Genomic DNA, 27769 nt, shown 5'->3' with positions numbered 1-27769 from the left:
TTTTTATGATGACCAATAAAGTTTCCCAAGAAATATAAGCCTCTTATGATTCACTTCCTCTGGTCACTCATACATGAGATACTGAGCTTGATGGGTCATTGCCTGATCTGGGACAGGCAGAGTTTATATTATTAATTTATTTTTGTTACGGGAAGTGGTAAACTCGTAAAGTAACCAGAGATCCTCAGTGCGTCATCTCTTGCAAAGGCTGCTTCCTTTGCATTTTGTTTTCCAAAGCATTCGTAGTAAAATAGACAGCATTAATTTCCAAGTCCTACTTGCTGTTCAATGCCGTGAGTTAAGCAGGCATACACTTTCAGCAATGCCTGCAAGCAACTGACAAAGCAGGACAAAGAACAATGTCTCTCTTCAAGTGGAACTAGGATAGGAAATTATCCAGCACTGACCAGTGCAAACAATACTATGCAGGTAATTAACTTGGCTGGTTCAAAGCAGACAGCAATGAGATCACCTCTTTCTATGGAAATACTATTTAGTTGCTGATTTTAAACAAATGAAAATGCCGGGATTTCTATGGCGTGAAATAAGAATGCCTAATAAAATTCCTAAGTAAAAACTACAAGGGGGTGGAGGGACTTGCATATTGAAACTCAAAGCATACTTTATTTCATCATATATATTTGTTGTTCTGTATTTCACCTGCATAAGCAACAAACCATTGATGAAAACGGTTTCCTGAAAAATTGTTTTGGACTTTTAAGTCTTATTTTGCATAACACAAAAGTTATTTGCTAACCTCACTTGATAGTTAATATTTAACATGAGTGGCAAGAATGTGTGTTTTTAAAACTCTCATTAGCTTCCTCTAGCATTACAGCTTCTGTGAGTTGATCATAATTAATTAAATCAGTATATGGGAGAATGCAAGTAACACATGCATTCAGATTTAAAGGTTACCGTCATCCTTAAAACTCAATTCAGGTAACATTAAAAAGTAATTTCCAAATAGAAATTAAGCTTAAAATATATAAACAAACAAAACTAATTCTTCATAAATTATATTAATCTGCTATAGTAAAAACAACAAAGTTTTCTGTAGCACAAGACAATGTATTGTGTCATATGTTTATGCTATAATAAAATTGTTAGTCTTAAGATGTAAAAGGAAAAGATTATGAATCCTCATTCTTTAAATCTGTACACAAATAAAAGAGGTCTCTATTCCATTTACCAAAAGTGACCCAGTTCATAGGTAACAGCAGCAAATTGTGTGTTACTTAACCTACAATTTGCTGGGTTGCATGCTATGCACAAGCCACTTCTGCTTTGCATAATCAACCTCCAATCTAGGTTGGCAGGACAGGCACAGCATCATGTGAATACTGCATTGCAAAGCAGGCATGATGAGAGTGCGATAAAACACTGGTGTGATGGAGCCCATAATCCATTAAAAAAAAAAAAATCTTCCAGAGTGGTAGTCATTTTAGTCTGTTGCAGCAAAAGTAACAAAATGTTTTGTATCCCCCTAAAGACTAGCACATTTGTTATGGCATAAGCTTTTGTGGACTAGAGTCCACTTCATCTAATGCATGAAGTGCTATCCTCCATTTATAGGTGTGTATATATACACATAGGTGTAGAAGGGGAAACGTAAAATGTGGGGTTAGATGGTAAAATGTGGGGTTACGATAGCAGTAATTGGTCATAACACAATCAGCTAGAAATCAGGCCCACCCCATGACTAGCAAGAGTAACTGGGATGCTCCTCCATGGGGTTGCTGATCTACTTGTTCCAGGCAAGCTCCTGTACTATGGCAAGCTCCATGACAAACAGCTATACAACAGGTGAAGGTGTTGCTAACATGGAGCTGATGTTATATGGAACATGGCACCTGCCACCCTACTATCTGTAGGATGGCAAGTGCCATTGTCCACAGGCATAGGAGCCCTGGAGAGGTGATTGGTTGGCAACCCAAGTAAGTGCCTTTACCTCTCAGGATCTACTTCATCCTGGATGCCGTTCAATAATGGCTATGACTTTGCCGCATGGGTTGTTTCTTTGTTGCTAGAGAGTGGCAGATACGGAACGCTTTTCCTTACTCTTTTATTACGTTGCTATTCTGCCCAATATAGCTGAAGGTCTTTGAAACTTGGCACCCCTCTTAAGTAGGGCTTTAGGGCTGCCATGTTTGAGCAAGTTCCCTTCATTGGTTGATTTTTACACTTTTTTAAATGTTTCCCCCTCAAACCATTCATCCGCATAAACACACACACACACACACACACCTCTCTGATTCTGTGGTTAATACACCCCTGCACATTTATGAAGGATAAAAGCTCCCTACATAAATGTGCAGGGGTGGATTAAAGCAGAATCAGACGTGTGCGTGTGTGTGCGTTTGTGTTTATGTGGGTAAGTGGTTTGGGGGGATTAAAAAAATCATTAAAAATCAACAGATGAAGAGATCTTGTTCAAACCTGGCATGCCTAAAGCCCTACTTAAGAGCTATCATGGTGCCGAGTTTCATCTCTTTATCTTTAAAAATGAGGGAGCTGTAAGCATTTTGGTTACATCCATCCAATGTAATGGTTGATGGGTCTGGGATTTTCTGCGGTTACCTACAAAGTAGTTGATTGTTTCTCTGGGACTTTGACTGGGAAGAATGGGTGCAGTGATCCTATGTTGTTAAATGTTATTAATTGGGATTCGCAGAGGGGGGATAAAATAACGGGTGTGGAACATGAAAACTAAATGCTGAAGAAGGGGTAGGGGGCAGCCTTGGTGATGCTTTTCCAATAAGGCATAGGGAAAAGAGTGTGTGAAAGTTGGGAAGCTGACTTGACGTTAATCAAAGAGGTGGTGAAGAAAGTCACCCCTGAGCTGTCAGGATGACTCCATGCCTGGCTTAAAGTCCTCCTCACTCCCCCCTCCCAGCACTTCCCAAACACTTTGGGGACTTCTGCCTATGTCTCCCTCAACTTTAACCATTGTGATCACTCTGATGTTGGGAATGCTCTGTATAATTAAATAAATTAGGTCCTGAGTGGAGGCACCCACATCCATCACCCGACAAGTACCAATGACCTGCAAGGGGAAGGAGAAGGGGCAGGGTGGGGCGGGAGCAACAGTGGGAGAGTAAACAAATGAAAAGAAAGTCCCCCGGTATAGCGATGATCATGAAAGGGACCAACGATTGCCCCACTAATGAAACAAAGGTTAAAATCATGGGTGCATACCAGGAAAAAAAGTAGGTGTACCTAAATTCTGCTCCCTTCCACCTTCACTCTCACTGTAAGTCTGCTGTAAAGCGCTTGCCAAGAGATGCAACAAGCTGCTTCTTTAGAAAGTAGGCAACGTGCCTTTAAGCAACTAGATCTTATTGTGCAGAGTTGTCCCACAGCCTGCAATTTCAAGCTGCAGGATGGAATTCATACCTGGAAGGCATTGCAGTCCACCATTGGTTTCTTATTGTGTCTCAGGGCTCATCTATACCAAGCAGGATATTCCACTATGAAAGTGGTATGAAAGTAGTTTATAAAAGGCAGGAGCCACACTACTGCTTTATAGCATTGAAGTACACTGACAACTGTTGGGGCCCATGACACATCTACACCAAGCAGGATATAACACTATGAAAATGGTATGAAAGCAGTATATGGTATGTGTCAATGGGCCCCAACACTTGTCAGTGCACTTCAATACCGCCATAAATCAGTAGCGTGGCTCCTCCCTTTTATATACTTCTTTCATACTGCTTTCATAGTGGAATATCCTGCTTGGTGTAGATGAGCCCTCTTATTCCTAATAAACTGATCTGGGTACACATGCACTCCATATGCACAAAGAGCAGCAAAAGAACAAATGAGAAGCAAGGTATAAAACAAAATAAAACAAGAAGGGGGAAAAGTGACAAGAGGCAATGCCATAGACATACTATTTATTACAAGGTGATTTGGGAAAGGAAATTATATATGGAAATATTATCCACTCTAAAAGCCCTATCACGTCTAGGTAGAAACGCGCAGCTCCCGTCGCTTCTCTGTCGGTGCTCCGAGTCACTTCCTGAAAACAGGAAGTAACGAGGCTCATTCAGTCCGGCAGGAGAGAGCAGAAACTGGACTTTTTCGGGGGGGTGTTGCGGCGCAAGGAGGGGTGGAAGACGCGCAAGAGGCAGACGACATCATGTGAGCAATCTGTGAATGCCCAGTAACGAGCGTGCAGTGAAAAGCTCATCAGATGGAGCTTCTAGTCTTAAGGGTAAGAGAGAGTATAAAAATATTAAAACAAATTAGGGCATAGGAAATATTGTTCCAAGAGTTTCTATTAATAGTTTTAGCAAATGTTCTACCTTATTTAAAAGTAATGGAAAGTTATCTTGTACATTTGAACATCAACCTAAATGATGAATTACTGATAATATTCTACAAAAAGAACATGTTGACTTGTTTTAAAATTTCACCTCCCACAATACCTCCCTAGCAATATCACCCATCTTACATTGCACATCTCTGCCCTCCTTAAGATAAAGCATGCATTCTTCACATATTGTATGAAATTCCTCGGCGTTGTCATTAATCTTATTATACTAATATGAAGCAGTTTTTTGTGCCAGCATTCCTGTGAGTCACAAGAACATTTCCACATTGCAAAAAATCATTACTGGAACAACCAAGAGCAGTTGAAATTAATGTTCTGCTAAGATTCCAATTTGCAAAGCATCCTAACAAAAGCTGTTCTAGTCCAGTCAGCAATTTATAATAAGGTGTAGTTATAACAAGGTGGAGCTAATTTTGTTAGGACATTCTCAATGGTCACCCTAGTTTAGTGTGAGCGCTGAGCTATTGTTGTTCCTGAAAGCTCCATTCCCTTCCTTGGGAACAATGAAGGAGAGACAATACAGCACGTGAAAACAACTCAGAAGCTCATGATGGGTCAACCACTCACCTAACGAGTGGGTAAATTAGATACTGAGCAGTAATTAATTAAGTCTTAGATCAATGAGGAAACAGCAAGCCAGGTTGTTGCTAATAAGGGAAATGCTCAGTTTCAAAATTGTGAGCCAAAGAACCACACCGACATATTGGGACCATTCACATGACATGATAGCCCACTGTGGGTTCATTTACCCTTGAGGACCTGCAGCATGTGCCAGCATCATTGTGCATTTGCATTCCCCTGATTGGGTGTTACGTCATGCAAACTTGGCTGCTTGAGGTTGTGGGCTAAACAACCCTTGCATAACCCACAGACTGTTGTAGGGTTAAGTGAGGGTTATTTAGCTCACAACTAATGCCTGCAATCTGGGTTCCCATGACACTACAAGCCCTGTCAGGGGTTGTATATTCATAACGGCAGTCTGCATGCGCTGCAACTCCTTGAGGATAAATTAACCATGTTGTCTAAACCAGGTTACTGTGTGAAACCATGTAGTACTCATGTCTTGCTTCTGGGTTTCCTATGGGCAGCAGGTTGGCCACTGTGTGAACAGAATCCTGGACTAGATGGATCTTTGGTCTGATCCAGCATGGCTGTTCTTATGTTCATTAGTCCATCTAGCCTTTAATCCAACTATGGATCAGTTGACACACAAGAAACAGTGTAATGATTAAGTGAATCATCGCCCTTCCATCACTAAAGGGGTCAGGCAGCAAATGATAACTTGAGGCGGCGACTATATTCTTTGACCACTTTGATCAACAGCCTGTGATCTACCATCATTGATGATAGTCATCACCAAGAACAAGAAAGGACAAATCAGGATAATGTAGTTTAGTAGCTCATAACTGTTCTTACGAAGAAAATATTCACAAGCAAAATAAAATAGTCCCCAAAATGTATCTAACAGAAAGGGGAAGGTTGCAAGCTGTGACATCAAAAGGACTATAGGAACCAACTTGAGTACCCCATGTAAATAGAAATGCAAATAACTTGAAGTGACATGAAAATCCCTGTCATGGTTTGCTTCCCAAATCAAATGCATTACGAAAGAATCCTAAATTAAAACCTGATGTGCTTGAGTTAAATATGCCATCCAAGCTTGCAAGAATTATAACTGGAGATTTTCTTTTCTATCCCAACATTAAGGGAGGAAAAGATTTAACATTGTCTTTTTGAAAAGCTTACATGAACATTTTATCCTGGATGTCAATTTAATCAGGCAGAAATAATAAGTATACAGCCCACATAACATATTTATTCTGAAAGCCTTTATGTTCCGTTAATTAATTTAGCTATTGCTTTCATGGTTCATTTGAAAGCTTCATGCTTCATTAAGTATCAATACATTTCATTGCCTTAAAAACTTTACAAGAAAAACACAACTGTTTCTTCAAGTGATAATCTTGTTAACTGATATATACGTTTCAGGCATGCGTAGCAGGAACTATCAAAGATGGACTTTCCATAGCAGCTCTAGCCTGAAAAAGTATGCAAATCTTGTTCTTGTGGTTAAAAAAAAAGATCTGAAAGAAATAAGCATCTTTTCTGAAGAAAAAGTGCTTTTTACATATGCATTTCTTAGAATTCAACTTCTTAGTTTATAGGCTGCAGAATTCTTAGGTGAGGTTTATGCAGCGAAGATGGTTTGGCATTCTAACTCTCAACATTTGTTCTGGTAAATTTATCAGCCTGCAGTATAACCCTGTGTTTTGTGTTACTGGGGCTGTAAGGAATACTTGTATAATTATGTGTATAATTGTAGAAACTGATTGGTTGGTTTGGCAAGTCTCAGGACTGGAGCAGTTGATTTCCCCCTCTTCCACCTAGCAGAGTATTCGGAAATTATTATTATATCTGCTATAGCACAAATGAAGTATTTGCATGGCGGTCATTCTGGCCAGTTTGTATGGAAAAGGCATGGAATGCCATATATGCATCAAAATCCTGGGCACAAAATACCATCTGCACAGGTGTTTTGAGTTCACCCACACTTGTCACAATGGCTTATCTGCAGATCCTTTCACCACCCCTGCAGTGAAGGCAGATGCTTCTCCTACACCAGCAGAGAAGTTGGAAGCTGGCTGCAGTACTGTTTGTCCCCTAATGATGATAGTGGGATTGTACCATATGATCTTCCTATGAGCAGCTGTATCAGTATATCAATTCATAGGACTGAGCCAACACCTGGAGGAGCTCACAGGGAAAATACCCTTTACCTACTGTCTCTCACACATACACACACTACATACGATATAACTTGTGGAGCGTTTACAGAAACAAACCAATCATGCAAGAATTTAAAAGGCATCAGAGGCAGACATTCATATGTTAATATAAACACTAGGTATGGGTGAATCTTATTTCCAGTCCATTTCAGTTTTATATGTCATAAATCATAAATGTGTTTCATAAAATTTCCACCTTATTTTTTTAAAAAAATGCATGTAAATTCACATTGATTTTTGTATGCAATTTCTCCTAACATACATGTTATATATGCAATTTATCCTAATGTACATATTTCTGTATGCAACTTTCCCCAATATACAAATGCATAAGCAATTTTAAAGCAGAAAACTTGCATCATAAAATCTGGAAGAGTTATCCAGAGTTATCTGAAGGTAACTGTATTCTGATCTACATACTAGTCCAGAAAGATTTGATCTCTTAAACCCCAGTAAACACTCCCAACTAATAATATCATTTAGATAAAATAATGGTCAAGCTTCTAAACCCATTCCAGACACTATTGTGTGCTACATGGGAATGGGGGGGGGTATTTTTCGGGGGGGGGGAGATGTAGAAAAGAGTTTATGCATAATCAATATTGATTTACTATTGAATTTTCTTTTGCATTTGATCCTATGGCAGCTGCTTAGTTGTATCATTCTGTAGAGAATAAATAAAATACTTAAACTGCCCAGTTTATTTTCCACCCCTTAAAAGCCTAAATGTTATTAGATCGTGAACTAAACAAAGTCTTATTCAAGTCTTTTCAAACTTGGTCCTTGACAACTCAGGGAAACAAACTCTGGGGAAATCATACAAATAGCCCCAAATATTTAAACCCACATTGTTCCTATGTACATCTAATCAGCATTTTTCTTTCATTAGCCCCAAAGCATGCTAATTAATTGGAATTTTCCAGGACTTTTGTCATTGCAGTGTGCACACATGCACGCGCGCGCACACACGCGCACACACACACACACACACACACACACACACACACAGCAGCAGCAGCTCATTCCTTCATGTTAAAGTGGGCCAATCTACTAACCACAAAACCAGTGAGAATAAGAGGTAGGATTAAGGCCATTTTGAATGCCTTAGGCCCTGTAAAGACTACTTCAGTTCCTGGCCTTTGCCGTCATCCTTGCCAGAACTGATTTATGTGAAATGACATCTTAACCACAGCTTTTATTATTTTCAAAGAAAATGCTGTTGATGAAGGGCCAAACTAGATGAGACGGCATTTGCACAATTGGCAATTATATGCATGGCTTTTGAAAAGGAAATTGCAGGCACAGTTGCCCCAATCCGGATCAACACTGCATGGCACGTGGGACAGGGGACATTAAACTTCTGCCCCTGCTGTAGCCCCACTCCAGATCAGGGGCCCTGCACTGGCTGCTTTTCAAATCCGGCCTTTGTCATCTCAGGGAAGCAATGGGAACTCCCTGCCCCCCCCCCCCCATGCAAATAGCAGGTGCAAGAGGTTCAATCTGGACAGGGATCACAATATGTGCAAGTGGGGGCATATTGGGCCCATCCAAATTGGGAATACAGTGGGAGGCAAACAGTTAAAGCCTCCTACCCTCAACAAAGGTGCACAGCTGGAGAACATATGCATCCACCTTAATAAGCTGTTAAAATTAGGGCTGTAATATTTTAAAATCTTTGGATCAACTAAAACGGGTACATAGAGACCATGGGGCCCCTGGATGCCTGTTGTGCAGCCGCCATCAAATCCCCCACTGCCATTTGGGATGTGCAGCCCTGAACTAAAACTACACTCCCCAAATAATTGGGAAGCAGATTAAATTAAAACAACAGATTTTTAGAATACTCATACTAATACAACCTGAAGACAGTAAATACCATTTTAGAAGAACCATCCTCTTGCACCCATGGGAATACCTTGCCTAAGATTATGGCCATGTAACACGTATGCAAGCTCTAAAAATAAGGTAAGTATGCTTTGCACGGAGAACTATTACTTGTTACATGCAAATATAATGTTAATTGACTGATTGACTAAAACTCATACAATTAATAGAATAAGGTTTCTTTAATGAGATGACAGCCCTAGTTAACTGTCAATTTCTCATGAAGATTAAAATTATTAGCTAAAGGATGTTGTGAACAATCTGCGAGTTGGATGCAAAGATCCATATGCGGAGAACCACTCACAGAACACTCCCATAAATGGAAGGGGAAGGAAGCTGATTCTAGCTGATTCCCCCTTCCGCCCCCTGAATGCCTGCTCCAGGAGATTGGGCAGCTGTCCAGGACTGTATGGAAAGCAGCATAGGAGGTTACAGAAAGAACTGCCTAAAATTGCCTCCATTGGGTTGCAGCCACATCCACAAATGGAAGTAACCCTTCTGTCCACAAAACAGATGTGCTTGTTCCAATACAAAATTGTCTTTGTTTTAGTATTTGACTTTGCACGAGTACTATAAAAAGCAAGTCTGAAATCAGCTTAGCCTTGATCGGATTTTTAAAGCAAATGTCCATATACTGCATCATTCATAAAGTTTCCCACTGATTAAAGGCATATTGTAAAGTATTGGTTAAAATGTGGAACTGGGATATTGGTTAAAATGGGGAAATGTGTGACAAGGTGGAACCTAGTTTTGTTTTTAAATAGTCTTATAAGCATGACAGAGTTTGGTTTATGCTGTTTAGGCATCTTAGCATAAAACAATCTCATTACTTTTTACCTCCAGCAATACCAGTGGTATTGGTCTCACGAGTTGACTAGCAGGTTAGGAATGAAATTATTATTATGTATACTGGGTTATATAACTTAACACCATTTCTTTCAATTGGTCTACTCTAAGTAGGACTAACATTGGATGCAACCATATATTTTATACAACCCTTCAATTATATTCCCAGGACAGTTAAGGATATAAGCAAGCCAAATGCGTAAATGAAGAAACAATTGGAATTAAACTGGTCTTTCTATAAATTCAAATATGAACCTTTGTTGCCTCATACACATAGAAAAATATTGGAGTACTATAGCTAACCTTTTAAGCATTTCAGTGCTTAACTTTAAATAATGCAAAAACTCAATAAACTTAAAACAACAACAACAACAACTAGGAATTGTTACAATGAATGTTAATTGACATTAATTGACTAAAACTCATATAATTAACAGTAAGGTTTATTTAATGTTACACATATTCTAGCACCACAGTTAGTCTCACATGGATGTTACAAAAATCAATGCCTGTTTAGAAGAGAATCGTGCAACATGTCCATTAGCTAAGATTAATGTTCATGCAGATGTTATGCAAATAATATCAATATCTGCATTATAAATGTGATCCTCTCACTTCTGACTCATTTCCACAGGGGCTCTTGCGGCTGAGCAGTCTGCACAATTTTGCCATATGGCTATTTAGACATACCAATGAACAACATTCATGGTAGTTAACCTGAGGTGGAGGCTCAGAACTGCAGAAATTACAGAAAAAGAAACATCGACAAAACCTTGCACACAAAAACAGAAAACTATGTTGAGTTCTAAAAGCAGGGGATATATTTTATAATATATATTGTACTGCATTATTTATTCTTTCACTGTAGATGACAAATCTATATAATAAGAAAGCATTGGTCTGAGGAGAGTGAAGAATATACACCTCTTAAAGGGCAGTCAGTAACCTCTTACAAGCACTGTATAACTGTTAAGCATTAGAATATACACAAGCATATTCTGCACAGTGCTTGTGAATACAATAGGTGCAATTACAAAGGTGAGAGAAAAGCTCTGGTGTCCATGTCTTTATTTCATGGGTTCCTTCTCCATTCGTGCAATTAGAAAGGTGGAGAGTGTGATATCCTAGAAACTCAGTGGAGCAGTTTGGAGTCCTTGAAATCAGATCTCAGATGCTTGCTGGGACAATGTGCCCAGCAAATCTGTAGCCACCACATATTCCCTGCACAAAAAAACCACATTGTCTGGAAATGCCAATAGACTAAATACTGTGAAGTCATCCTGAAGTACATGAACATGAAATAAATGCTATACTGCTTTGCTCTTTCTCTTGCATTCCCCAAATATGATATCTCCATATTTGGCAATCTGGCTGTACCACATGGCATAAAAAGAGGGGGGGGGGGAATACATGGTTAGTGTAATTATACATAACCTTTTGAAACAGATCCCTTTCAAGGAATTTTCAGCACATCTATTTCTAAAGCTTCGCATTCGTGGTCTGAGGGGAAACCATTTGAATTACTCTGACTCTTTTATAAACTGATAGTTTGCTGCACAATGAAGGAATTCATGACAAAATTCATGTGGAAGGAATTTGCCCATGATTTTTCATATGCTACTTTTGCTGCATTTTCTGTGATGTGAAAGGGTTATAATTGGTTTAAAATTGGATTGCTACAGCATTTCTCAGCTAGCCTTGCTCAAAATGAAACAATATAGGAGACCATACCCCCAATCCCTGCAAACCCAGAAATCAGGACATTTTAGAAAGAGATTTACATCTGGTGGTCTTCTAGATTTCTAAAAATCCTAAAACCAAATATTGTCAAAGCCTTTTGCAGTGCAAGGTATGTACAAATGTCTTACATTTAGGTTCTCCTTCATACAGGTTCTCATTAAATACCATGATTATGGTGACAGAAAAGCAAAATACTACAGATGTTGCAAGAACTGTTTCATACTAATGGTTACTACAAGGTAGAATCTGACAGCCCTATCCTATCCAAGTTTTCTCTGAAATAAGTCTGACCATGTTCAAGGGTTACAGGATCACATATACCTGTCCACCATTTGATGACAACATCTTCAAATGGAACAGCTATCACAGATCAACTAACTCAGTCAAGGCTTTCCTCACACACAATACTTTTCAAAGAAGCATTTCACACATTTAAGACCAGAGCACACACCACAATCTCTATAAGGTCCTGAAGAAAATAGTCACCCTAAAGTGAGTGTTTGCTGTGGCTGTAAACAGCAGTTATAAGAATCTTCAAGCAGCCATCAAATTTCTGGACAATGACAGGTGGAAATGAAAACTCTAAATAAATTCAGCTTTCTAGCTACTGTGGTCTTCCCCAACTGGTGTCCTCCCAATGTGCTGGACAACAATTCCCAGCCAGCATGGCCATCTGAAAACCACCCAGTTGGGGAAGGTGGAGCTAAAGTATATAAGGATGGAGTTTTCCCTGGCTTTTACATTGTAGGGTTGGAAACTAGTTAGGAAGAAAACCCTTGACCTACCCCTTTAACAGATATTAGCATGCAACAGCAGGTGAAACTTTTTGTGGCGTAGAAACAAGTATTATCGTAATTGCTGGAGATTAATGATGTCAAAGAAGGGACTGGTTCAAACATTGGGAAGCTACTCCTTGATGAATTTAATGTGGGGATTGAACCTCAGTTTTGTATATGTAGATTCATATTAAGAAATATGAATCTGTCAAAAGTAATCTAACCCAACTTACTTTTACAAAGCAAGATCTGCCCTAAATAGTAAGTTATATCTATATCAAACATTAACTCTATAACCCCCATTTATTCAGCATTTCCTTGAAGCGTGGGCTAAAAAAACAGCCTTCCTAAAGGAAACTGCAAATGTAGCAACTTTGCAGACATATTTCCAGAACACCTAAAGATCAAGTTTGTGGCATCATATGTTTCATCAACAGCATATTCTGTGTGGCTGTCGGAAAAGAAATGGGACATGAGGCTGCCTGACCACTTCTTGTACGAGTCTTCTTTTCTCTTTCCACCTTGTTTCATTAATCATTCTAAATTTGCTGCTTGATTACAGCTTGTTAGTTTACTTTCGTTATTGTCAATTTATTCTACAGTGCTTCAAAGTATTTGCTTTTTAATCATTATATATGGTTTTATTGACTCAACGTTTTGCCTTTTTCACACAGGTTGGAGGTAAGAAATAACTGGATGGGGACTTCTGCTACATGAGCAAAGCATGGTTGGATTATTTTTTTAAATGTTCATAGGTAGGTAAATGCAGTTACTTCTGTCACAGAATTCATCAATCCCAACAAGCCTCAGTGGCCCTTCTTTTGATTGTCTAAAGGTGCCGTTCTATGCATGCTTAAACAAAAATGGTGGGAACTGTAAGCTTTTTCTTCTGTCTAAACATGTATAGGATTTCACCCTAAATTAGCCAAACAAAAGGGAGAAGCATTTTATTTATTTATTTAAAAAATCTTTGTGTGTGTGTGTGTGTGTGTGAATATTAACAAAACAGAACAAAAAAATAAATTGTGAAAAAGAGAAACAAAGAAACATTACATATATAGGAATTTCATCAGGAGCATTTTATGAAGCTCATTCTATCAACATTTATTACAAATCTTCCAAAGTCCAATTGGTGTTGGTTTGCAATTAGCTGCCTTAATCCAAACTGCAGCAAGATGCAGCATTTATCATCTTTGCTTGCAGGAGAAGTGTTGAACTGTGCTAGAAGATAGAGGAACAGCCTGGAAGCACCAGACAACAGCCCCTCAAAGGAGGAAGCCATGGAGGCCCCCAAACAGAAAGCAATCAAAAAGAGTGAATGTAGTAGGATGACTTAAGACGATGACGCTTTCCTCCTATCCATGCAGCCACACACCAGATAGTTGATCATAAGCGATAGCAGTTTAAAAATATTTTCCCTGTCTTTAGAAAAAAGTCAGTTATTCTTCATGCTTTGCACTTTAAATAAATAATTGCATAGAACTCTTAGCAGTTATCAAGAGCAGCAAAGGTTCACACACACACAGCAGAGCTTACCAGATTGCATCCTTCCCTGATTAATGAAGACAACACTGCTAAATTGGTATTTTAAAAGCACATTTTGTTCTGACGATACTGTTTAATGAGAGATTTGATAATCTGTGACTTTCAAGGCAATTGCAGATTTGCTAACACATGTTCAAACAGTAACTTCAAGAAATATATTCTAGATCTATTACATTGGAGATCAATTGTTCAATTATCCTTAGAAACTTGTCTTTAGAAATGTGAGAATAATGATGGGGACATAAAAGAACATTTTAAATTAGTAATTTGTAACAGATTGCTCTCAAAATAAATTTCACATTGTTAATGTCTGAAAATGATGAGTAAGGCTTTTATATTATAATATTCAGCACAGTGGAATTTCTATGGCCTATTCTACATGTTATGTTTTTGCAGAATTCCTTACTGTACAATCCTAACCATGTTTACTTTAGAGGTCTTTCTAAATTCAAAGCAATTTTAGTGTGTTTAGGATTCCAGCCTTAAACTCTGAGAGTCACTACTACTTGCTGCCACAGTTCTGATAGTCACTGTAGTAGTATTCACTCCTACTTGTACTCTAGCACCCCCCAGGTATGACTGGTGATGCAAAATACAGTTGGAATTGTTACATTACCTTAACAACTAGTCTTAAAACATACCTTTGAATCTTACAGTGTTGATTTTTAAAAAAATCACTTCACAGAACTTCATTATCAACAAGAAGTAGTTATTTGCAATCTCTTCCAGCACTACTCCTTCAAAGACTATGGAATTCTATTCCCTTAGGGCAGGGGTGGGCAACGTGTGGCCCTAAAGATGTTTTGGCCCACAATTCCCATCAGACCTCACCATTGACTATGCCGGCTAGGGCTTATGGGAGGACCACAGGTTAACCACCATGCCTTTAAGGAAGTCAACAGTAAACAGGTTGTAAGGTTGTCAAAAGCTAGCATGTTGTAATGCTTATGGGTACTAAATTCAAAACTGCTTGTTATTGGTCTAGCTACAGCTGGGCCATTGTGCTTTAAAACTAACGATAAAGCATCTATTTATTATAAACTTTCCTATATAAATGTTGCAATGTGCATGGAAACTGATTGATTGAAAAAAAATGCAATGAGAGGGTGAAAAGACGGGACTGTTGCAGAATCACTAAGGGTGGGGAAATAGAGGAGAGCAACACAGTCCAAAACAAAGGGACCTTATCTGACCTACTCCAATTTTCTGCTCTCAAGTGGATTCTCATTTCAATTCTCATTAGAGGTTGAGGATGTATAATTAGAAGCAGGGATGATGTGGAGAGTACCTGTAGGTACAACTAGCTCCAATGGAAAACTTTGTAAGAATTCTTCATTTACTCCTCACAAGCGCAAACCTTTCTAAAGGAACTGAAGCCAAGGCTACTTTCACATGCACAAAATCCCTCTGCCCCCACTAATTTTTCTGTTACTTATTTTGGTTCAGTTTTGAATCCAAAGTACAGTCAGATGAGATAGCATAAGCATAAGCACTGCAAGAGGACAGCTGTCTCCGATTAGGCTGCACAAGTATGACACAAGTGGTATCTAGTATTTGTAAACAGAAAGCCTTTTCATTTGTTTAGTCTTCTTTGTGCAGTATATATTAAAAATGAATGCAGTTTATTTAAAATTCTTGAAAAAAAAGTTAAAATTCTGAGCATAATTGCAGATTATTATTATTATTATTATTAGCAAAGAAGTATTTCCAGCTATGCTCAGTTGTTGTTGTTTGTATTTTTGTTCTGATCCATAAGTTATAACAAAAGGTGATTTGTCAAGACCTTTCTCTTCTCCCAGGCATTTTTAACAGCATTTTAACAGCATTTAACAACGTTAAGTTTGTTTTTAATGGACCCCACAATTGTTGTTTTTAAATGGATACTGTTGTTTTTATACTGTTTTTTATGTGTGTGTGTGTGTGTGTTTTAAATTGTATACTTTTAATGTTTACTATTTTTAAATGTTGTAAACCGCCCAGAGAGCTTCGGCTGTGGGGCGGTATATAAATGTAATTAAATAAATAAAATAAATTAATTAATTATTGGCACTGTGCTAACAAGCACTGTACAGTTTAAGCCATTATATATATTTTAAAAATAATACTAGATCAATTTTGCCACAAAATCTAATACTCCTCAGAAACATTGTCAGTGCCTTAGGACCTTTTGGATATGTGGCTCTATATGTTTGCTAGTTTTTCTAGCTGTCTGGGTTTCCATTATGAAAGAAAAAGGTAATAGTTCATTGTTGAATCTTTATTTTTCAGGTAGACTCCTGTGGATTTGCTGGGATGATATTTTAAACACTGAATGTTCTCTGCAGGATTTAGGCTGACAATAGTTCAGTAGTTACATATAAAACAAGCTGAATATGCTCTTTTTAAAAAGGGGGGAAGCGTTCTTTAAAGTAACCTATGCCAAAGGAACATCTTAAACAATAACATAAACACTCCATTTTAAATGGAAATCAGGGGAAATAAACATCAAGCACACTCTTCTGTCTGTAGTTTCACAAAGTTTATAATACACACACACACACACACACACACACACACACGGAATTTAGCCCAGAGTCTATTATGTGCTAAATTCTGTTCTTTTGGCAAGAGGCACAAATACTGGAGGAATTCACCAGACCTATTTCTATTGGCTTCAAGTGAATCCCTCAGCCAATTGCTGTAAATCTCCATTTGTGATCCCCTTGTGATTTCAGCCTTGTTTTGTTTTTGAGTTTTGTTTAACCATTTCAAAGCTGCTGGAATGCATGAAGCTGAAAAGAAGTAGCCTTGTGTGCTGAATATAAACCTATGCATTTATCATTTAATCACTGCAATGTAAAACATTGTCAATAGTTAGGCCTACTGAGTCACTGGAAACTGATTAAAGGCAACAAATGAAGAGAAAAACAAACGAAGATGGAATCCAGCTTTTTGTGCAAAGAGTCCCGTAGCATACTGATGAACTTCTTTTTCAGACCATGCCAAGTGACAGATGAAAAAACAATGCCCCTAAAGAGTAAAATAATAACTATGGAAAAGAGATTTCAAGTGTGGCTCAAGCTGCTTACTGATTAGCATTTTTAGCACATAATTCTGTTCAGAGACCTATGCCACTATTGTGCACATTAAAGGGATTTCTTGACAATTGCACAAAAATTATCATAGTTGACCAGATACACACTGTTCTCACACTGCTTAACAGTTTTATATATAACATCACAGCTACTGATGAAAGCAGAAGCCAAAACATTTAGCACTACATTTTGAAATTGCTCTGTTGTTAGTCTATCTTTCAGATATTAGGAAATGCTCCTAAATATGCCAGACCGTAGCTCTTTTTAAAAATGTGTCTTTATAACCAAACAAATTACTTTTCTGAGATCATTCAGAAAAAACAGTAAAACAACAACAAAAAAACCTCAAAAGGGATATCTTACATCACAATCTTCCTATGCTCCCTAACAACAGCAAGATAAAGAACCTCATTGTTAAACACACTGTTATACACACATTGCTGAAAGTAAATTCTAAGAAATGTGAAAATGTAAGATTTAGAAGACTTCAATACAGTGAGACTACATACTAAAAGTACTTCCAAAACTTCAAGGATCCAAAGAAGACTCATATAATGGATCTAACAGGTGAAAGAATTTATCCTGCAGAAAATAAACTGCTGTCTAAGGGCCTTAACTTCTTCCCTACAACAAGAGAGAATGACCTGCCCCAAATGAATATTGATGTTAAGGCATTCATGAGAAGATGTAAGTTAAAAGAATATTTCCATGTGTCAACAAAGCTCATATTTGAACCCGTGCCATAACCCTCTCTCACAGTTTCTGCCCAAAATAACCTGGACATGAAACTCAAATAGAAATCTAGTATTTGAAAACTTCCTTAGATCAGTTATTAAAAAATAATGAACACAAACCTGGACATGTCTTTCACAATCTAACAAGAGGATAAAGAGAGACCCTCAACCAAATTCGAATTAGAAAGGGCATAGGCCTAAAACCAGCTGATAAAGTAGGAGCTGTTGTTGTGATGAAGACTAAGATTATATTATTGAATGTCTGAGACAATTAAATATAAAGAACTGTTGAAAGAACTCAATCTTCTTTCATGAAGATTGAAAGAATAAATCAGGAATGTCGATTTAGCAATGATATCATCATCACAACCTCTTTATACACTAACATACCCCACAAAGACAGCCTCTCAACCTTAACATACTTTTTAAACAGCCTCTAATGAACCTCTAATGAACTCAGTACTGGAGTCTTAATCTCCCGGGCTAAATTGGCATTCACCGGCAACAATATCATGTCCAATGGCAATTACTATTTACACCTCCAAGTACAGCAATGAAAACACGCATGGCTCCATTCTATGCCAATTTTTTATGAGACAACTTGAAGAAACTATTGGCAGAACTTCCAGCTACTAGCCAAGCATATGGTAGTGTTACATAGATGACATTTTTGACACCTGGGACAATGAAAAGAATAGCTTGGAGAATTTTACTAAGAGCGTCATCAGACAGGGGGGAAATCATGGTTCCTTACTGTCATTTCATCCAAACCATCTAAAGAAGAACATTAGATATAGTTTAGCTTTTAGGATAAAATGCATTTGAAATAATGAAGAAAACTTCTCAGGAAGATGTAGCAAACTTAGAAAACAGTGTGGATACTCTAGTTCCATTATTGACTACAATATCAATTGAGCATGTAATATCTAGGGATACCCTCCTTCATGAAGTAAAGGCTAACTGAAAGAAAACTGAATTTCATTTGTTGTGGACTTCCATCTTGCTTCCCCAATTACCACCAGATAATGAAAGATAGTTACCTTATTTATATCCTATTGTGCTCGCTTAATGGAAGACTTAGTTCTCCACCATGTATCACATTCAAAAATCCACCCAGTTTGTGTAAATTGTTTGTTAGAGCAGCACTTAAACAATATATTTGCAACCCAGGATTTTATCAACGTAAATCAGGGCACTGCATTATCTGCAGTTACCTCCAAGAACAACAAAACTTATTGCATTAGACAATTGGCAACATGCACTTCCATTAACGTGATTTACTTGATTTTTTTTTAAGGATGCTGTATTCAATATGTAGGGAAAACTACAATGGGCCTAAGAATAAGATTCCATAACACAAAAGTGTGATTCTTACCAAAAAATAAAAAAAAACTAGAGCAGCTTGTTGCAAGACATTTTAATTCACCTGCACTGAGTCACTCAGATTTACGACTGCTTCCAAAAGAAGAACAAAGGACACTTACATGCTTGAGAGAAAGGAAAACTTCTGGATCTTCAGACTCAGAACTCTTAGTCCATATGGCCTTAATCTGGTGGACAATTCATATGTTTTCTACCACTTATACCTCTGTTTACTCCTCTTTAGGGATTTTCATTTCCCAGCATTCCAAACTGCTACTGAGCCTGTTCAAACAACATACTAAGCCACAGTTAGGCTGCTAACCTTTTTGCAGCAAATGGCATAAACACGTTTAAACCATGGTTATGCAGCATAGCCACATTTAAATCATGGTTAGGTAGCCATCATGGTTCGGAATGGTTTACAGGACACACTAAGCCATAACGTTTAGGTCAAAATGATTAACCACTGTGGATTAGTGTGTTGTCTGAACAGGGTCACTCTTAGAATCTGTTTAAAATCACAGCTACTGATGAGGGTGTAGACCAGTGATTCCCAAACTTTTTCAGGTAACTGCCCACTTGGTTCTACTAACTCATGCCCAGTGCCCCCTACCCTACACTATAAAACCATTATTCAGAAAAGCGGTTTTCAACAACCCACTAAGGAAGATGATGATGATGATGATGATGATGATGATGATGATGATGATGATAATAATAATAATAATAATAATAATATTCAAAACAGTAACAATTCATTGAATATTTATTCAAAATCCGAAGCACCCACCGCAGACTTGCCAAGGGAGGGAGGGAAAAGAGAGTGAATGCCTCTGTTTTGCAGCCGGCATGGCAGGGCACACCAAGCAGGGTATTCTCTTCATTAGCATTTTGGTGCTTTTGAAACATTTCAATTCATCGTTAAAAGGACTCTTCTTAAACGGTATTAATACATGTGTGGATTCTTCTCCTGTATGGCTTGGGACCAAACTACCTTCTCCCATAAAAATGTCCCTGGGTTTTAAGACCTTCTGGAGAGACGCTTCTTGGAAAAGACCACCTCGAGCGCCCCCCTACTGCCCCTTTGCACCCCCTGCCTCTTAGCGCACCCTCTATGCAATCCCACCCACCCCCAAGGGGGTGGTACCACCCACTTTGGGAACCACTGGTGTAGACAAAAGATTAGCTTTAAAAGTAGGTTTAAATTATTCTGTTGTTAGTCTATCTTTCTTATATAGTTTAGCTTAAGACCAGGTACATACAGAGCCTCCCTGTTGCCTTGCTGTTATGCCGCTTTACACCTACTATCCTCCTCACTATACACACACACACACACACACACACAAACACTTGTGTTATGAATAGGTTTGGAAAAATGAGAGCAGATTTTAGTAGACCTCATAGATAAAGGAATGAGATTTCTAGGTACATTTCTCTTGTATTACGTATCTTTTATTCTGTTTCGATGAAGGCTGTTGTTGAATTCATAATTACAGCTTAGTAAAATCGCTCACAAATGTGAACAAAATGTAATCCATAAACTAATGTGCAGATGAGAAAACTCTTAAGATTTTCCTTATTCAACAGGGTGTTCATAATTGACATGCCTCTGAATACTAGCTTCTTGGAAAATGGCTCCTGTTCTTTTTGAAGAACCCAGAGCTTCATATGACCATGGTGGTGACAATAATTGGGGGTGGGGGGGGGGGGCGACCTAGACAGAAAAAAAATGTTTTACAGACTAGAACTGCTGAGATCATCTTATTATCCTTTCAAGGTTGGAAGAATTAAAAGTTCAGAACACTTGAGGATTTAAATTCAATTCTAGACCATTTCAGACCATATTTACCTCATGTGTAGGCTACAAAAATACTTCCACCTCATGGCACAATGATAGGCTTAACTTCAAGGAGCCCACTGTGCAAAAGTATTTTGGGTAACTGTCATTTAAACTGCCTTCAAAACCATGCTTTTCTGACTGTGTAATCATCATACATGTTCTGAGCACATGAATGTCAAGTTCATAGAACAATGGCTGTGTATTCAATTCTTTATCCACAAGGAATAGAAAATTCTGCCCTAGGAAACTGTCACTCAGCAATGCTTTTCTAGTACAGTAGAAGTTTGGCAGGAATTCACAAATAAATTATAACTGCTGCCACATATCACAGCCTAAGTCCTGCAACAGTTATTCCTAAAACAATGTGATCACATGAGAAACTCAGCTTACATTCTCACAATTGTGGAAACAAACTAGAAAAAATAACTGACTATGGGAAATATACTGATTTGATTTGAATACTTAATTATTTACATAAGTCTCATTATTTCTGAACAAGGCAAAAGGGGTGATATTAACAGAATCTGGCAAGGCAAAAAAGGTGATGTTAACAAGCAACCCAAGAGGCAGAAATGAAAGAATTCATCAAAGAAAAAGCTGTCAACATTGTGCCATGAGCATAATTCCTCAATCGAAAGAAGTTATGCTGGAGTTATACCAAATAGTTATACCAACATGCTGGAGTTATACCAAATAAGATATAGGCATGTCTAATCTTCCACTATTGTAAGCTTATAGAGTCAATAAAGATCAGAGAAGGGATTTTGTACTGTGAAATTCAGGTGTAAGCTATTCTTTATCCAATTTCAATGTAATTGGATTTGTAGATTGATTTATACATCAACAATACTGGTTGGAACTTCATTGAAACTGAACAACTATATTTGAACATAACTTCTTCCATTTACTTCGGTGGAGCTTACAAGCAAAGAAATAAAAGTTTTATTCAAGAGGAAGACAGATCTGGAGGGAATCTACACGTCGTACTGAAGGTGCCTGCGTGCGCCTCCAGTCCGCCCTCAAAACGATGGTGTAGAAGGAGAAAAAAGAGATGGAGGAAGAGGCGGAGGAGGAGGAGGCTGGGAACCGGCCGCGTCCTTGCCGCCGTCGCTGCCACCGCCACCCATCTCCCCGCCGGCCTCCTGCTGCTGGGGTAAGAGCCACCCTGGTCAGAGAGCTCGGCGGAAGAAGGCGCCACGCCTTCTTCCGCCGAGCTCTCCGACCCGGGAGGATCTTTCCTCAGCAGCAGGAGGTGGGCGGCAGCAGCTGGTTGAACAGCGTGTGTATGTGAGAGAGAGGGGGGGGGGAGCGGCAGCAACAGCGACCGGGAGAATCCCGAGCTGATCAACAGCAGCTGGGAATCTCCCTGTTGAGAACTGAGGAGAATAGAAAAGGCGTATTTTCCTGCCTCTCAAAGGCAGGGTCTATATGTGGAGCTTCGGGGCGCTTGCTTGCGTCTGGAGTGCGCCTTCGAATCGACGTGTAGACTCCCTCCTGTTCTTGAAATCCTGGGACCGAAAAAGAACCACCAGAATTTGTCAGAATTAGGCGTACTACCTCTGCCTTCATGGGTAAACCAGGCAGCTTATCTCATGCCAGATCTTTCACACATATGAATGAGGAAGACTTTGCGCTCCATGAATGGCACATCACTTAATGATGTCCACTTTCTTCTGGGCTGAAGGGACTCAGGGTTGGTTCATTTGAAGCTAATTTAAAATTAGCTTTAAATGGGCAGAAATTTGAGTCAAGGATGGGAAGTTTCCCAACTCAACATATCCATTTAGCCTTTTGATACTCCCTTGTGCTGAAGATAGGGATGCATGGATTTTGTTAAATGTATTCCGTCTGTATTTGGTTTGTCTGGAGTCCTTTGTTCCATTTTCAACTCATTGACAGAACTGGATATATATTTTTTACCAGAATTCCATTCTACTTGCGATAATTTGCATTAGTGCTGATGCATTCTTGTACAAATGTGCTAATGTGTACTTGCACAAATGCACTAATGCATGCCAATGCAAATGCACTAATGCAAATTAGTTAATGAGAATGAGCACAAATCCCACGCCCAGGAAAAATCAGTTCAAAAGTTTGTGGAATAGACATGACTTGGAAAAAGCCAGTCCAGTATGGGAATCTGTAGGTCAGATTTATAGAAATGTGAACTTATTTGAATCCATTGCGAATTTCTCCAACATCCCTTAGCTGAGGATACACCCAAAATACAGCATTCTCCTGAAACCCCTAAAATTCTGGTTTAGTAATATCCCATGCAAATATAAGGAATATTGCCAGTTGACACGAACAGTGCTAATGATGTTAATGCAGCTTACTCCAAAAATTAATAAGTGAGGTAAATTTTGTTATTCAGGATCAGCAACATAATGCAGGCAGCCTTTCCCCACTCCCCCATGCTGACATATTAAGGGAGGCTCAACATGGAGGTGACCACATTGCAATACCTGATGCACATCAGAAATAAATTAACCCTACTTCTTTGATTACACTAACAGTAATAAATGAATGACTGTGATCAGTCAGGTGTAAAATGCATGAGAGAAGCATGAAATTGTTAATATCCTCAACTTCTTGAAAACTGAAGAGGCATTAATAAGCCAGACGTAACGATAATAACTCATTTTCACTGAATACTAAATCCATGCACATTTTCATCAATGAGTCAATACAGCAACTTATAAAGCAAACAAAGATTTTGCTGATAATATATTATAATACATTAAGGGTGGATTCCTGCATTGAGCAGGGGGTTGGACTCAATGGCCTTGTAGGCCCCTTCCAACTCTGCTATTCTATGATTCTATGAACTGAATGCATACAAGTCAATAAAATGTTAACTGAAACAATGGCTTCAACACTCATAAAGAGCCATTTTTTAAATATTCCATATAATCGTTGAAATATGAGTTCTACCACAACTATATTTAAGGAAGACATGCTAAAAGTGTACATGCACAGGAAAGTAACATTTGTGGTTTTGCCACAACAATCATTAGCTAATATTTAGATAGCATTCATTCCAGACCCTGAACTTTGTCTAGTCCTTCCAAATTTCAAGTCATACTCTCTTATGCTTATCTCTCTTAATCATTCCTTGAAATGCCAGCTCTTTGAACAGAATATATACATATGTCTAGAGGGGGTCATGATACATTAAAAAAACCTATACCCATTTAAAGGCATGGTACTTTGAAGATGCTTTACTTGCATGCAGTGCTAAACCATACAGAGGTTGGGATGCTCTAGCTCTGGATCTTCTCCATCAAGCATGAGCAGAAAGAAGCCCAAGTGAAGCCTCGGGCTCAAGCGCTCCCTTCTCTTCCTCCCACACAGAGCTCCATCAGACTTCCCTGCCATCGCTTCTCTGCCCTCACTTTCATTGCTTGATACTTCCTGTTTCAAAAGAGGAAGTAAACAACATGCACGTGGGCTGTTCTGATCGGGCTGCTTCTCCTGCACACAGCAGGAGATAGCAGCCACTTCCATTTTCAAAAATATATTGGACTTTCTGGGGGTGTTTGTTTGTTTTTTGTGGTATGAGGAAGGCCAGAAGGGACAAGATGTGTGCAGGAGGCAGACGATGACGTGAGAGGGACCCACGAAAATCCATGAATGCCCAGCAATGAGCGTGTAATAAAACGCTTATCTGATGGAGCTCACAATCGGGAGGAGGAATAAGCCAGAGTTCAGTTTCACTTCAGCAGACTCATGGTTTAAAATAAGATCCAGCCAATTGCTAAGACAACAACCTTCTTGTTTTGCTGGGTTGTTTTGCTAAGTTGTTTAACAAACAAACTAGAGTTCATTTTAAACCACAATTCTTGGTTGTACATAACAACAAACCAGGAATCTTCTAAAGTGAAACTGAATTCTGGCTTTTAACTCCTGTTAGCCATATGGGAGGAGAAGAGGTGCATAGTGCACAAAGTGCAGGGGCAAGCAAATTTGAGGGGTTCCAGGGGCCATTTTTGCTCCTGGAACACATACCACACCCCAGGGGCTGCACTCCTCCCACTGCCATGCCACTGAATTCAGCAGTGTCAGCAAAGAAATTGGCAATTTGCCACTGATTTTCAGCAGCAAACCACTATGAAAGGCTAATAAATTTGTACATTTTAGTCTTCTGTAGCAGTTTGCTGCTGAAATTCGACAGCAAATCACTGTGTTTTTTAGCCACCACTAAGAATTTCAGCAGCCAGGTAGCGGCAGTAACAGCAACTGTGAGGGTTGCACCAGGAGGCAGTGGAGCCACATGCGTGTGTTGCCCATCCCTGGTTTAGTGTTATGTGTGAATGCAGCCTCTGTGTAAGCCATTACTGTGTCTGTTCTATGACTGGTACCAGCAATTCTGCCAGTGCAGTACTGTACACTGAAAATAAGGTACATAATCCTTATGATAGCACTCATCAAATGCCTGAATGCACAGTCACATAGAAGACAGCCATTATTTGTTCTCTGCAGCTGCAGAGAGCAAGACTACATTGAATAAGTTTACGTTACAGGAGGGTAGATTTTTGTTGAACATTAAGGGAAATCTTTTAACGGTAAGAGCAGTTTGACAATGGAACCAATTACTTGGGGCAGAGGGGGAATTGCCCTCACTGGAGCTCTTCAAGCCAGAACAGACAGCCATCTCTTGGGGATGCTCTATCTCTGGATTTCCTGCATCAAGCAGGGGATTGGATTAGATGGCCTACAAGACCCCTCCCTACTCTATAATTCTATGAAAGCTGCAACTAGAAAAGCTGGAGGATAAGAAAGGAATGATGGGCAGCAGTGGTGAATGGAGATAAACACATATGGGAATACTTGCACAAACAGGCGGAGTCCCACAGAAAAGGAAGGCATGACTAGATGTGGGATACATTGAGAACCATCTTCAATTCTGATGCATGTTATAAAGAATAAGAAACCTTTGTATGCTTGGAAGTCCTTACAATAGAAAAGACTATCATTGGAATATCATTTCCCGGCCAAAAAAAAAATACTACTGAACATATAAGAAAATAAAATGGAGCACTATTGGGGGGGGGGGGAGAATCCTACCTTTAACTGTGCTTGTAGTGAAACTATTTCCAAATTCTTGCGGCTTTGGCTTCAAAAACTGTGGCGCTGTCAACCCTGGAGCTTGGGGGACTTGGAATAAAGGTTTCCCATTTGTAACCATTTGTCTCCTGGGACTTAAAGCAGGGAAGTGAATATTGCAATCAATAGCATTGCTCTGAGGAGCGGCATTTCCTCCAGGAGAGGTCTTTAAATGTGCGTTAGCAGGTAGGTTTCCATTTGGGGTGCTACTATTAGACGAAGAGCAAGGAGTTCCCGCATGAACTCTGATAGGTAGTATCTGCTGTCCATTGATCATCCCAGGCCTGTGAGGAGTATTTGTTGTCCGGTGGCTCATACTGCATGACCTCACATTCATTGCCAAACGGTTGCACTCTTAAAGATATGCAGTACAAATCCCCAGGTGGCGAAGACATCAGTCCATGGTCAGTGAGTTATCCATAGTGCATTAACCCTGTTATAAGGGAGGGGGAAGGGATATAATAATAACTTACACAGTTATAAAATACAAGAGGTCACAGCAATGCTTTGTGTTAAACTACATAGAGGAAGAAATATTGATTGTGTGAACATCAAAGTAGGAGCAATTCAGAGAAAGTGTTCTGGGGATAAGAATAAATGATTACTGAGAACTTTAATGAAGGGAAATAGTGCCCCTTCAAAAGCAGAAGTTAACAGTAAGGTCAGTTACATTTGTACTAGTTAACCAGCCATGAAATGGAATGAATACTGAGCAAGTGAAAGAAGCCAGTCCAGAGCAAAACAACAACTATTGAATGGAAACTCTCATTGAGAAGAGCATCCCTGTGTGTTTTTTCCTTTTTGGAAAAAAAACACCCTTGTCTTGCTCTAATTTTAAGGAGATGAAACAAGTGCAAAGTAACTTAAATTTAAAATGTTGTGTGTATTTCCAAAGTGTATCCATTATTTGAGACTTATATTTGTTAATTTTACAGTTAATATGGGCCAAAAAGCAATATCTCTCAGCCACGTCCAGATTATTGTGCTCCATATATTAGGACATATATCAACCATTCATGTATTCCATGCAGTCAGGTTCCTGTTCTAATGATCAGTTAAAATAAGGTGACCATATGAAAAGGAGGACAGGGCTCCTGTATCTTTAACAGTTGCATAGAAAAGGGAATTTCAGCCAGTGTCATTTATATATATGGAGAACCTGCTGAAATTCCCTCTTCATCACCACAGTTAAAGGTACAGGAGCTATACTAGAGTGACCAGATTTAAAAGAGGGGATGCCATAGCAAAGAAGTTTCTTTTGTTTCTGAAATGCTGAGCTGAGAATCCTACATGGACATACTTAAAGGGTTTACCAAGGTTCAAACATATACAAACATACACGTGTGTTAAAGCAAGTACACTTTCTCTTGACACAAACATACTATATCCATCTTTATCATCTACATATTTAAAAATAATGAATGGCCTAATGCTTGTTGTGTTAAAAGCAATAGCAAGATTTTTGCTGACAACTCTGGGAAGTCACAAGCCCCAGTTCAATTTATTTAACTCACAAAGATAAATGTGAAATTGTTAGTTTTCATTGTTCAAGTTCTAGATTGCAGGAACATTTATTGATTAAAAGCAATATCATTTATTTTCATGGCTGGCTGCAACATAAATCACATTCTGCAATTCAACCAGGGACAGATGGGGCTGAATGTTCTTCGATTCCCAGGGTTTGTTTTAGTAAAGCAGAATGTACCTTGCCCTAACACAGGTGACTGGCTCTCGAGA

General features: G+C 38.9%; 1 protein-coding gene across 1 annotated transcript in view; it reads right to left on the bottom strand.

Moving 5' to 3' along the window:
- Nucleotides 1-26422, bottom strand: part of GLIS3 (GLIS family zinc finger 3) — a 161910-nt gene extending 135488 nt beyond the window's left edge. Inside the window, exon 1 of the mRNA XM_063128554.1 lies at nt 25994-26422. Coding sequence (XP_062984624.1) covers nt 25994-26369 — 376 coding nt within the window. The 5' untranslated portion in view covers nt 26370-26422. The remainder of the gene's footprint in view (nt 1-25993) is intronic.
- Nucleotides 26423-27769: the final 1347 nt, after the last annotated feature.

This window comes from Elgaria multicarinata, chromosome 6 (assembly GCF_023053635.1).
Source record: "Elgaria multicarinata webbii isolate HBS135686 ecotype San Diego chromosome 6, rElgMul1.1.pri, whole genome shotgun sequence".
Classification (NCBI taxonomy): domain Eukaryota; kingdom Metazoa; phylum Chordata; class Lepidosauria; order Squamata; family Anguidae; genus Elgaria; species Elgaria multicarinata.
Note: the sequence above shows the minus strand (reverse complement) of the source record. Positions and strands in the feature narration are given on the sequence as shown.